At 41.2% G+C, this 13,603-nt stretch overlaps 1 protein-coding gene across 1 annotated transcript; it reads right to left on the bottom strand.

The window, feature by feature from the left end:
- Window positions 1–8,486: 8,486 nt before the first annotated feature.
- Window positions 8,487–9,660, bottom strand: ier3 (immediate early response 3). The gene has a single exon (XM_080468066.1). It carries the CDS (start codon window positions 9,570–9,572, stop codon window positions 9,000–9,002), a length of 573 nt encoding a protein of 190 aa, XP_080324192.1. The 5' UTR covers window positions 9,573–9,660; the 3' UTR covers window positions 8,487–8,999.
- Between the last annotated feature and the right edge of the window lie 3,943 nt (window positions 9,661–13,603).

Below are 13,603 nucleotides of genomic sequence, written 5' to 3'. Positions count from 1 at the left end.
TGTACTTCAGTGCAAATATTCAGATGAAATGATAAGAAATGACTCAGAAGACCATGGGGACTGGGTAAACTAGGGATCATGGGGCATGAGTAAACTAGGGACCATGGGGCCTGGGTAAACTAGGGATCATGGGGACCATGGGGACTTGGTAAACTAGGGACCATGGGGCCTAGGTAAACTAGGGATCATGGGGACCATGGGGACTGGGTAAACTAGGGACCATGGGGACCATGGGGACTGGGTAAACTGGGGACCATGGGGCCTGAGTAAACTAGGGACCATGGGGCATGGGTAAACTAGGGACCATGGGGCCTGGGTAAACTAGGTATCATGGGGACCATGGGGACTGGGTAAACTAGGGACCATGGGGACCATGGGGACTGGGTAAACTAGGGACCATGGGGACTTGGTAAACTAGGGACCATGGGGCCAGGGTAAACTAGGGATCATGGGGACCATGGGGACCATGGGGCCTGGGTAAACTAGGGACCATGGGGACCATGGGGACTGGGTAAACTAGGGAACTGCTTGGTGAGAAGCGGAGGGAAGCCTTGCTGGGGAGATGTGCTTCCTCTCCTCCGGCGACAGCAGGCTCGTCTGCGGGGCTCCTGGAGGATTCGACAGCCCCACCCACACTCCTTTGGCTTGAACCTGCAACCCTACTATTGAAAGACCACTTATTCTACCTCCTGAAGCTCAGCCAACACAATGTCATTATGAGTGTTGTATTAAAGCATTACCTAAGTCAATGTGGTATTTTACATCTTCCACTGGCATCTCAGGAATCTGGGACAGTTTCTAGAGCACATCTCACTTACTATAGATGTCAGTCTATTATAGCTTTATTTTCATTGCGTCAGGAAGGCCTTAACAATTCTGTAATACCATGAAAGATAACCGTGGTATGCAGAGTGGTATGTGTCAGAATGGCCTCCACAGGAAGGCCAGGAGCTGTGCTTTCCCAGCAGAACATTGCTCAGAGGTCATTCAGAGTTCAGCAGTTTGCTGTCTGTCAGTGTCAATTTTTGTTTTTTATGGGTGAAAACGTCACAGATGGTTCAAGTTTCTTGAGCAATTCACTCTTTTCTCAACTTCCGCTTTGACAGAGCCAGGGAATCTCCCCCTGATTACCCCAGTTCCTATTTTTCTCTCTCTCTGCCTTCGCCTTGGTCCTCCCTGTCCTCTCCCACATTTCAGATTTGTTCCTCTTTTAGTACCCCTCCCCCCTTGTTACCCTCTTTGTTTGAACTGGCGAAGCTTCTCGATGTCTCCTGCCAGCCGTGACTCATTCCACCGGCATGTCGAGAAAGGAAGGCGGGGGAGGAAAGGTTTCCCTTTGTACCACTCATTCCCATGACGTTCCTCTTTTCCTCAGTTCTGCTTGTTATCTTTTTGTTTTTTCCTCTAAGTAAAGAAGGAAACAATAACTGAAAGATTTCTTAGTGCCTATTCACATGACAACTTCAAGTTAAAAAATAAAAGTTCTGGAGCGCAATGTCTTCAATGTTTTTATGCACCAATCTCCATGTCTGTGAACATTTTTCTCAAATGCACAGGACTGCACACATGCACTAATGTCGCAGTCAGTAGATTTTCTGCTTATGTGTGAGTGGATGGACAATAACAAAAGAGTATTTGGGATGTTTGAGCTGTTTACTCTTGAATTTAACAGTGCTTCTCAAACAAACTATACATTTACTAGCATTTACTACATCATCATCTGCATACGTGGATGCACAGTTTGGACATACACCATAGTGAGTGGGACTATGTGATGAGTTTTCATATTGAAATACTAAAACAATAATCGCACTATGCTGGGCACATATTTTCCAAGTATTGTATCTAATTGTATAAAGAAAGTAAAAAGGTTATAGGAATACATTTGTAATATACAATAAAATGTCTTATACAAGTCTTGATCTTAGTCTTTCCTCCCAAAATAAAGTCTCTAGGTATAAGCCTCTGAGTATTTGTGTGTGGGTGTGTTTGTGTTTTTTCCTGATAAGTTGTTTTAGATGAAGTGTTTGGAGTCACTACTTGTATTTAAATTTGGTTAAATTCCATTAGACCAGACTTTATTAATCCAACATAGGGAAATTCAGTCATCACAGCAGCTCGGCAAGACACTGAACGCCAAACTGCTCCCAGCGGACTGGGGCGCCTTGCATGGCCGCAGCCTGCAATAGTGTGTGAATGTGTGTGTGAATGGGTGAATGTGATTAATGGTGTAAAGCGCTTTGGGCTGCTCACGCAGTTGAAAGGTGTTACATAAGTGAAGTCCATTTACCATTTTACCAAGCCCACTGACAAGAACAGCGACAGGTCACACTGACTGATGGCAGCACTGCCAGGCTCCACAGGAGCTCATGCAGACACATTCACACAAAAGTCACATCAACCTTAAAGCTCGTCATTCTCACTTACGTCACAGCCAAGAATTTACATTTTACTTTCTCCTTCCTTCTAACTGACTTTTTTTTTTTTTTTTTTAAAGAAATTGAAAATAACTTTTACACTTGACTCATTTGATGGTCACTTTGCAGAAAAATATTGCTTCTTCTAGAACATTCCTTTTTCTTTGCTGCATTTAATGATGACTGACAGATTCTCATTCATCACAATAACAGTGTGCACAGTTGATGTACTACATATTTTGATGTCATTTTAAGTTGATTTTATTTTTTTTAAGTGCAAATTATGTATAACAAAGTGCATATATTAGTAGTGTTGAGGTTATTTCAGCACAGCTACTGTTTTGTATCAGACATGTCATGACCCTGAACTTGTCAGCAGTAAAAACGGATGTTTATTGAACAGTATCTGTCAATATACCAACGCAAACTAAATTAATCATACTTTATTAATCCCCTTGGAGAAATTCGTTTTCCACACTGACCAATCCTATTTGTAGAGTGCAGAGGTGCGGCCACAGTACAGTGCTACAGGGAGCTGTAATAAATTACTTTAAAGTTGTGATGATTTAACTTTAAATCCCCTCTCCAGTTATAACCCCCATCTCGGTTAAAAAAAACAAGTTGGTTGTTTATTGCTTTATACCACATTTGTGTTGTACTTGGTCAGTGAATTTTTGTATTTTAGATTTTAGGAGGAGTGGATTTGTGTGATTTCTATAACCACTTAAATTATCCTTATTGTTCTTTTTAGTAGAATTGATACTGGCTGTAGTGAAAATGTATATGTGTTGCCCTAAACCTCTGCACAGTAATATAATCTGGCAACGTCAGTGAACAGCATAAACTGTGGAGTGATTTGTGGTTCACAATGTGTTTTGCTTTCTTCAGTACTGAAATGATTTTTGATATTTTGATTTGAATGTGTTTTATGTGAGATTTCCAGTTTATTTCATCATCACTTATAACACCAACAAATCTATCTATCTATCTATCTATCTATCTATCTGTCTATCTGTCTATCTGTCTATCTGTCTATCTATCTGTCTATCTGTCTATCTGTCTATCTGTCTATCTGTCTATCTGTCTATCTATCTATCTATCTATCTGTCTATCTGTCTATCTGTCTATCTGTCTATCTGTCTATCTGTCTATCTATCTATCTATCTGTCTATCTGTCTATCTGTCTATCTGTCTATCTATCTATCTATCTATCTATCTATCTATCTGTCTATCTATCTTGTACTGTAATTGGTCATAGGTCAGAACAATTACATGATACGTTAACTCCAGTTTAAAAAAACAAACTATTCATTTTATTTTAAATGTACTTGTCTATTATATAAAACTGTCCAGTGTGTTTGAAGACGTTAGTCAGAATAAGGCTGCTATATGTGTGGTTACAGACTTGGAGGTAAGTCTATGTCTGTCTAATGTCGATTTCATGAGAAAATGGACGAGTGCAAATGAAAAGCATCTCCTGAAGTTGTATGTTTTATCTGTGTCTTCATTAAAAAAAAGTTCCAAAACAAACAAAAAAACTCCTTTGGAGAAGAAAACCTAAAAAAATCCTTTCTCTAGCATTTCTTGTTCTGAAATGTTGCTGCTTGTTGAAGCTGAGGGTCAAAAAGTGGATTTATAGTATTTTTCCACAGTAGTCATGAAGCTCAGACTTGTTCAGGCAGCTGTAGTCTCCAAACACATTTTTCATTATGCAATAATTTAGAGGTTTTAACAATACCTACTTTATTTAAGAGTCAGAATTACATCAATTAAATGTTATTCATCCCTTTCTATAGCATACCTCAGTGGCCATTCAGGTGATACATTTTTGTCAACAAATCTTTACTATTCAATTTATGAAAATGCAGATTACAACAATAAACTGTGCAGCCAGTAAATTGATTTTAGTAAAATAGACATTTGTGTTATTTTCTCTCACAGACTCCCTCCATGGTTCAATCTAATCACACATACTGTATAATTCTGTGTTGCAGTTTAACAAGGAAGCAGGATCCTATGGCGCTCAAAGTCTTGATGATTTGTTGGAAAATGAAGCTTCTGAATCCAGCATCAGGATATAAACACAGTCCTTCGTGGTATGGCAGCTGGTCCTCCATTGTCACAAATAGTTCATATTGTTTGGAAGAGTAGATATGAAAACATCATTCATTAAAAAACAACTAAATATCTTGGGAGCCACCAGACACACCAGTTTAATACCCCCCCACAGTGCAAACAAACCTCCGAGACGTTATTGTGACATTTATTTGCTTTTCATCATGGAAAGATGGCAGAGTCCTGGAGGAGCTGGAAGTCCAGGACTTCCAGACTCGTGACTCACCTGCCCGTCCTCTGCAGTCCAAACTATTGTGCATTGCTACTGAAAGCCATTATGTGAGGTCCAGCTTCTAGCTTCATCAAATTCAGCCAAGAAATACAAAACATGTCAGAGGTTGTTGTGGCTGTGTTTTTACAGACCACCCTCTTAACAAATCTGTGCATTCACATGTCGATGTTTTGAAGCCAATCCACAATTTACACACAAACAAAAAAAACCTCCACATTGAAAAGCCCAAAATCATCTCCACAAACAGGAGGACTACAAAAAAGATGTGAGAATTTGCCCATAAAAACATTTAAAGCTGCTCCACGGAAACGTTCCCATGCATCTACATTATTTAATATACTGATCAATACAGCATTGTTGATCCACTCCATCTTATTGACTGAGAGAAACTGGACCTGCTTATTTGCTTTACTTGTTGCCTGTTGCTGTGTCTGTGAATGACACCTGTTGATGGTTGCCTGGTAACAAAGCACATCAACTTGAGTAGGCGTCCTCCACTGTGAGCTAATGCACACTATGGATTCATCATTGCATTGCAGTCTGCAGTCTCTCATGTGACGTTAGCTGGAGGTGCAGCAGCGCCACACTTGGTGAGTCAGCACTCCGGCCTTCACACACCAGAAAAAAGAAAGTGACTCCACACAGAGAGAGTTTTCCTCCTCTCCAATGATCGTTATATCCTCTGGAAACTCTAGTGTCTGTCTTTCACTGTGTAATTCACTGTCATACTTCCTTTTTTTAATTTAGACAATAGACCTAATAGAAATATTGTTTTCACAGTGTGATAGATGTGTACAGTTAACGTAAGGACGCCACAGCAGCAGATGTTCTTACTCGAGTGTCTGACCACCATTTCAGTTTGTTTTAATTATAATACATTTTTTTCCAAATTTATTTCAAAAAGACTGTGGCAGGGAGGTGATTAAGCTCCTGATGTGAATCAGGTATGCTGCCTCACCTCTCTGCCCATAAAAGGAGGAGTCGCCAGACACTCGGGGTGGCAGGCGGGCGCACAGAGACACATGTAAGAACCTGAAGGAACCTGAAAGAACCGGAAAGAGGCTGTGGCTCTGTGTGTGTTTTCAGTTTTGGTTTGTTTTAATTTAATAAATTATGGAAAGCTGTATTCCTGACTCACTGTGGGTGACCCTAACGGTGGCATGCTCCACTGCTACAAAGACATATCAATAACTAATAATAATTGTTATATAACTGTACATAACTATAAATTACTGTCTGGAATTTATTACTTAGTTTGTGTTGTAATTTTATCAAATGAAAATGTTTCAGATAAACACATTAAAATAATAATAAAGAAATAGTCTTTAATAAGTGTATGTGGTTGTCTGTCTCTGTGTTTGTCCTGTGATGGACCAGAGACCTGTCCAGGTGTACCTTTTCTCTCCTGTCCTCATCTGTCCAGGTGAACCTGTGAGGACAGGTACAGGTGAGACCCTGTCCAGGAGTATCCTGTCCTGGGATTGACTCCAGTACATGGATGTACTCTTGACTGTGAATATACTGTATGGTTGTTGTTTTTTTAAGAAAGGGATTCAAAAATCTGCTCCATATCTTTATTTGCTTCCTGTGGGCTCTCCACCTGCAGAAAGGTTCTTAATGGTGCAGTGTGATCTGGGTGACGGTGCTCAGACTGACACCACCACCACCCGGAGAACAGATAAGAGGGAGAAGATGGATGGATGGCTGGATGGATGGATGTTTATTTGCCCTTGCAGGTAACCACAAATACCATCCATCCATCCATCCATCCATCCATCCATCCATCCATCCATTTCTCCTCCTGCAGGTGGTGAGCCCACGGGAAGCCCACAAATACCTTGAGTGACAAAGTTGTAGTCTATCAATACATTTTCTGTTCTTTATCTGTATCATACTTTGGATGTCAAGGTGACATTGGTCAAGGAGCAGATTGAAAGTTGACATCCTGGTAACTTTCTCACATTGACAGTTTATCCTGCTGGACTGCAACATCCCAAACAGGTTAAGAGAAAATAGCCAGATAATAATAATCTGCAGGAGTGATTCTCAACTGGTGGATCGGGTTGCGGACAGCTGGTCAAAAATGAATAACACTGTAGCATCTTGTGTTGGACTTGTCTTTTATTTTGAAAAAAGCAAGTTTGTTTTTACAAGCATGCGTCAGAGACCTGCAGTAGTGATGTCTCCAAGATAAACCTGTCAAGTTTTTCACTGTAGTCGTCATTTGACTGATGTTCTATTGTTTGTGTTGATGCTGCTGACCAAACGGTCTCATTACCTGGTACCTTACCAAATGACCTGGTTTGGTGAAAACCTTGAGCAGTTTTGATATTTATGTTGTTCACTTTTGTACATGCAGTTCTCAGTCCTCCTTGGTTTCTTATTTATGTGCTCTGGAAACATTGAACATAGACCTTAGTTGTTGTTATTGTTTAAATTTAACAAAACCCCAAATGGAATAACTGGTTGATAATGTGACAAGATTCTGAGCCGAAAATGTAAAAACTTCTTGTTATCGCATTATAGTGGCAGACAAAATAGTTTTTTTTCCCCTGACGAGGATGATAACTTTATTACATAGTACTTTTTGCCTGTCCCATAATGTAATAACAAAGAGTTTTTACTTTTTGTGCTCAGCATCTTGTTACATTATTGATCAGTGGGTTTCATTAAATAACATTCTGGGTCGTTGTTGCATATTAAGCTCTAACGGTCCTCCTCAGTTTATTAATTTGCTCTGAAAGGCATCTTGAACAGAAACATACCTAAAGAGGATGATGTGTGTTTTCAACATATCTTCTTGGAAAAATAAATATTGTTTGAAAACGACCCTGGGAAAATGTGGGTCCCAGGTGAGATCCATCCAAAACCTCTGGTCTGGAGACTGACTGATGACCTGCACACATGATGTTGATCAAAGAGGCGATAATCTGAACATGTCTTTGAGAATGAATTTAGGAAAGTCTTCTTGCTAATTTATATTCTGTTTAGGCTGAAAACATCTTTTGGATACCTAATACTTATTACATCACAAAAGTGTTTTAACTGGAGCAAGGTGACATTTTGCTCTCTAGGTCATCAAAAAAAAAAAAAAAACACAACTGTTGATTTCTTTCAGTCATGCTTTAAGGAACAGCTCAAGACTCAATGTTTTAGTCATCAGAATCACTCTATTGTCACTTTAAAAGACTTCTACTTGCACAGGTTAATGCCACTCTTTAGCTGATTAAAATCATTATTCAAATGTCCAATAAATATGAAAACAAGACATTTTCAGCACATGAATACCAACATTATTAAACTTGGCTATTTTTCCGTCCCTTCACTGGTGGAATCAATTTAAGAGTATTCATTATTTCCCTCTTTTTGTCTTGAATTAACTACATCATACGATCATCATCATGGTTGCCTCGACATTTCAGCTCCATCTTTACTTCAGAATGTTTCCCAGGGTGTGCAATGCCCCGACCTGCCACGTATGCTCTGCATTTCATATGCAACCTCCTTTTTGAGAGGACTTTAGTACACTCATCAATTATTTGCAAAATAAGGCTCTTTGGAAAGAATGAACCTTCAGAACTGAGAGTGAAATTTAGCTTTGTGTTGTGTGGCTTATGATCAGCGGCTGATTATGCTGAAGGACAACACACATGCAAAGTGTAAACAAATGGATAAAAAATAATAATGTCAACACTTCATTAAACAGACAGGAAACATTCACATCTTTTGATTTTTTTTATTAAATTATCATTCAATAAATACCAAATAATAGAATAAATAAGTAAATAACAACAAAGACAAGGGCAGGTAGTGTGGCTTACAGGAGTGACAGTTAAACCTGTAAATCATCCAGTTTGTTCTCAGGCCTGCAAGTGCAATTAAAGTCTGAGTGACACAACAAAGTTCAAGTTTTCTCAAGTTCAAGTTTCAGTTTATCTGTTTGCAGGTGTTTCGTTTTTTTCTTTCTTTCTTTCTTTCTTTCTTTCTTTCTTTCTGTCTTTCTTTTTTTTTCTTGTGGCTCTTTCAAGTGTCCTCTCCGAGTTGTCGGTTCCCCTTCGGTCTGGGAGGACTGCTGTCAGCGAGGAGCCGAGGAGCCCAGGAGCCGGGGCATGACGCGCTCTCGCCGGCTGAGCCATGCTGGGGCACCGCTGTACTCCAGCCCGGTTCGTGTTCGGTCCCAGGGTGCCGTGAGGTTTCCTCGGGCGGGTTGCAGTTAAACCAGCCCGCTGGGTATCTCAGTTGTCGCTACCCAGTCGGTGGTAGACCAGCAGAGCCACCATGTAGCTCTTCCCGGCGCTCTGCTCCAACGTGTGGCTGCTCTCCGGCTCCTGCACGGACGTGGGGCAGGTGGTGTCCGGGATCATGAGCTCGGTACCGTCCTCACAGCCTGTCTTTTGGGTCGACAGCAGTTCTGAGCTGGCGCTAAGATCTGCCAGCCGCAGAGCGCGCTCCTCCGCTGACTGCAGGGGGAAACCCTGGCACGCGCTCTCTGCGCTTCCCAGCTGCGTCTCGGCGCACGGATCCTCGTTGTAGATCTGCCACAGCACCACCAGGCACAGGATGATCAGCCAGCGCTTGGCCTGGTTCTTCTCCGGTGGCGGGAGGTGCATACGGACCTTGGCGGGGTACATAACTCGAGTGCAGCGCTTCTTGGGTCGGATGGGCACATAGGAGTGCACCGCGGTGGCCTGGGCGGGTATCCGCTCGAAGGTGAAGACCTCCGGCTCCGTGCTGCGCGTCGCCATCCTGGAGCAGGCGAATCTCTCCTGCTGAACAGTCAGAGTCATGCTGTTTGACCGCGAGTACATTTTCTTTGAAATCTTTTGTGTCTGGTTGAAAGTCTCCGAGGCGCTCTGGAAGGCAGATATTCTTACAACGCAGCACAACACTTATTTATACATCTTCCGTCTAGGTTGTGTTTTTAGAAACGCCCATGTGGAGCGCAGGCCACTCCCTGAAGCTGAGCAATCCTACCTTATTGCTCAAGTGCGGAAAAAGGCGAAAAAAAGCGCAGGTTTGATATCCGGATAAAGCTGCTCTGATCCTGAGAGGTGAGACTGCTCACAGCTGCTGGATCATCGACACAGACACAGAAAGGGGGGTTTGTGATCAAATATAACTGGATCTTATAAATACATATTTATCATACCAAAGCACAGCATAAAAAATATTATTTATAACCATGGAACTGTAGTTAATATGATATTGAATCATTAAACTGAGATCAGTGTCCATCAAACACTTTTTTGAGTGAAATGTAATAAAATGTCAGATTATTTTTGTGTTGTGTCACTCAGCAGTCACATGGTAATCACACGATCCTCTGGAATCTCCCTCATCCGTAAACTGCAGTGTGATTTCCAAAGTACAAAATCTAACTCAGGAATCACAGTGACTACATGACTGATTGATCAAAGTTATGCGTTTCTAAGCAAACAAAGAGACAGTTGTGTGTCTCTTTATACTTATTGCATAGTATTTGATGATCAAAATTGCAAGAAATTCTACTTTAATTTACTTATTGACTTACATGCAGATTTAATAACAGAAAGCGAGATTGAAACCCAGTCTGATTGTAAGACCTTCACTAAAATGAACAGAAACACCAGTTAAGTAAAAGTGAATTGTGTGATCCGTGTTCCACTTCAAACTTTACCTCATCTCCCAAACACCTAATCTGCAGACTGAACACGTTAACAGACTTCACTGAACAGTGAGGCCAAGCTCAGTAAAACAAAGCAATAGAACTTTATGTAAAGAGAGGGGTTAAAGTGTTTTTCTGTAAACTATGGGACAGAGTAGTAAAACTAAATAGTTGGGTTGGTCCTTCAGGTAAATCATGGTGCCAGTTCAGACCAAGCTACACACAAAGTTTAAATGTGGGGGAGCAGAAAAGAATGGCCTCTGGGTTACTCATCGCAGTACAAATGAACACCAACATCACATTTTCCATCTTTTGTGCGTGTAGAAAAACTGCAGACCCCCTCTTCAAGCCTGGTTTACTAAAATATGACAGGGAACCCAAATATATGGAGGCACAGTCACTCTTACTAACACAGAAAAACAGAAGCATCAATAAGTACAATGTGCAGTTTTCCCAGTCTCCTCTAAATTCTAGCAAGTGTCCTTCTCTGGTTTGAAATGTCACGCAGGTTTAATTTTGAAGTCCACAGAACAGGTGAAGCCTCACATCAGAACTGTAACCTAGGACAGGAGGCCGATCTACACCCTACTATATAGATTGCAGGTTTTAGACACCAATCCACTTTTTGTTAAGCCAACTTAAAAGCTGTGTGTAATCGAGGTTAACTCACAAACCTGGATGCTTTTACAATGTTTTGATTTGGTTACGGTCTTTAATGCAGCCAAATTACTTATTATTTGATGATGTATTATAATATCAAAATGTCTATAAGTGCAATTTAATTGCTGTGTATCTATTATTACATCATTATCGAGCCATAAAATATGTTTGCTTCAGTGAGTTATCCCATCACCAGCAAAGGTGAAATCTTAAAAAATAAATACCTCAAATTGTCTGAGATTGTATGGTGAGGAAATTTTGTCATGGACATTTGATAATTGTCAAACTTGTGATTTGTGTCACTCTGTGGTCAGTGAGTGGTGTAATGACAGGATGTCAGCATTGTGAAAGGCTGAGAGGAAGACTGTTGTTCAGTTCGAATGCTGTGTTTGACAGCGAGAAGGACCTGTGTGTGAACACATCGAAAAATCACAAACTGAAACCATCAAAAGGAGAATTACTCTCAATGTACATTACAAAGGTCTCCACCTTGTTTCATTGAATTACTTTATTTTTGTAGACATTTCAGGTTTGAGACTCCATCGGTTTCTCTGCTTGTACACAAATGGAAGGATAAGAGGCTGGTGTCCAATTCAAAGTTATCGATGCAGTGTGTGGGGCAGCCTCAACATGTTTGTAGACAGTTACCTCAGCTAGATACACACCTTCATATATGTTGTTGTTTTTTATCCCAGCCACAGCATCTGGCACGTTGATGAGGCTGGTGTCAAATTACAATGAGTTCAGATGCTGGCTACTCAGTGGCTGTGAGTTTTCAGGCCAATGAAAAGGAAGGGAGTCTCATAAAGAGGCAGAATCCACTTCATGAGGAAGTAGGAAATGATCAATGAGGATTACGCTTTAAATCATTAAAATGAAAAGAAATGGGGGTGACTATCTGCACGTCCTCTGCATGAATGCCAAACATGTTTAATAAAATGTTTACATGAAGAAAACTACATTCTTAATCTGAAAAAGTGGACCAAAATGAAGAAAAAGGTGACACCAGTAAAATAAACTTGGCAGAATAAGGTTGTTGGATCATGCTAAATCATCAGTTTGTCCTCTCGAGCGAAAACAAAGTTGATTCTTGTCACTCGAGAAATAAAAGTGATTGTCTGGATCTTCCTGCTTGGAACTGGTGCAACCTGCCGAGTTTCAACCTCACATTACTGCAGAATCCTGTCCCAACATGATCGTGCTGATCGTCCCCTGCAGGCACACAACTCAGTTTTTTTCTCTTTTAATGAAAATGTTTTCTCGATACAAATACCTGAGGCAATCCATGACAAGTCCTACCTTCCACCCTGCATACCACAAATATGACACCTGTACAGCCTTGCACGAATGTTTCTCTTTTCTAATCACGAATCTGAAATGTCTTCTGAACTATTTAACTTCTAGTTGTGATTTTACTCCACAGCAGGTCTCTCTCACCAAATGATAGAATAGAATAGAACAGAATAGAATAGAGAGAACTACTTTATTAATCGCTGGGGGAAATTCTAGTTTTTTGGGGGAGGGGGGTGTTGGGGGTGGTTTATTTGCTTAGAATAGCAATACTGATGAATAATGAATTCTAATCAACTCATGGTTCTCTCCATTTGAGCTCATAAAGATATTGGCCCAATAGACCAGGAAGTATTCATATTGGATAACTAAGAATATCAGCATTGATTATTTTCGGAGTTGAATCGAGGTTTTAATGAAGAGCGTGGTTATTGACAGAAGCCAACAAACAGAAACTTGACAACGCCGGCGTCCAAGTCACATGTCGTACGTTTGAGGACGTAGCGCTGTGACGCAAGCATGCAGAATCTCCGTTCAAATAAATTTCGAAAGGGCAGATTCAAAGCTTTTCAGTGGTGCTTGTCGATAGGCCTTCATAAACTAAAGTTATAAAGAATAATAAAAGACCATTTTTTCTAAATTGGTTTCACATCTGGAGTGCACTGTTTTTGTGCTTTTGGAGATAAAAGAGATAAGGAGTGTGGCGAATCTGCTGGGAGGAAACACAGAAACGGAGAGAGCGTAGATGTTTCTTTTGTTTATAAACGACGGGATATCAGGAGACACACCGCCATAAACAGAAAAAACAACAACAGAAGAGGACAGAAGAGAAACCAAACCAAACACAAAGTGCAAACTCCCGCTCCTGCAAGGACTGTGCGGAGTAGAGGACAGTGTGGTTGAGGACAGCATGGTAGAGGACAGCATGGTAGAGGACATCATGGTGGAGGACAATGTGGTGGAAGACAACGTGGTGGAGGACAACGTGGTAGAGGACAGCGTGGAGTAGAGGACGGCGTGGTAGAGGACAGCGTGGTAGAGGACAGCATGGTGGAGGACAATGTGGTGGAAGACAACGTGGTGGAAGACAACGTGGTGGAGGACAACGTGGTAGAGGACAGCGTGGAGTAGAGGACGGCGTGGTAGAGGACAGCGTGGTAGAGGACAGCATGGTGGAGGACAATGTGGTGGAAGACCACGTGGTGGAGGACAACGTGGTAGAGGACAGCGTGGTAGAGGACAGCG

This window comes from Lipophrys pholis (genome assembly GCF_963383615.2).
Source record: "Lipophrys pholis genome assembly, chromosome: 7".
Classification (NCBI taxonomy): Eukaryota; Metazoa; Chordata; class Actinopteri; order Blenniiformes; family Blenniidae; genus Lipophrys; species Lipophrys pholis.
This window is presented reverse-complemented; position numbering and strand designations above follow the sequence as displayed.

What these genes read in the sequence shown, in the direction of transcription:
- ier3 (XM_080468066.1), bottom strand. Translation starts at nt 9,572, where the DNA reads ATGTACTCGCGGTCAAACAGCATGACTCTGACTGTTCAGCAGGAGAGA.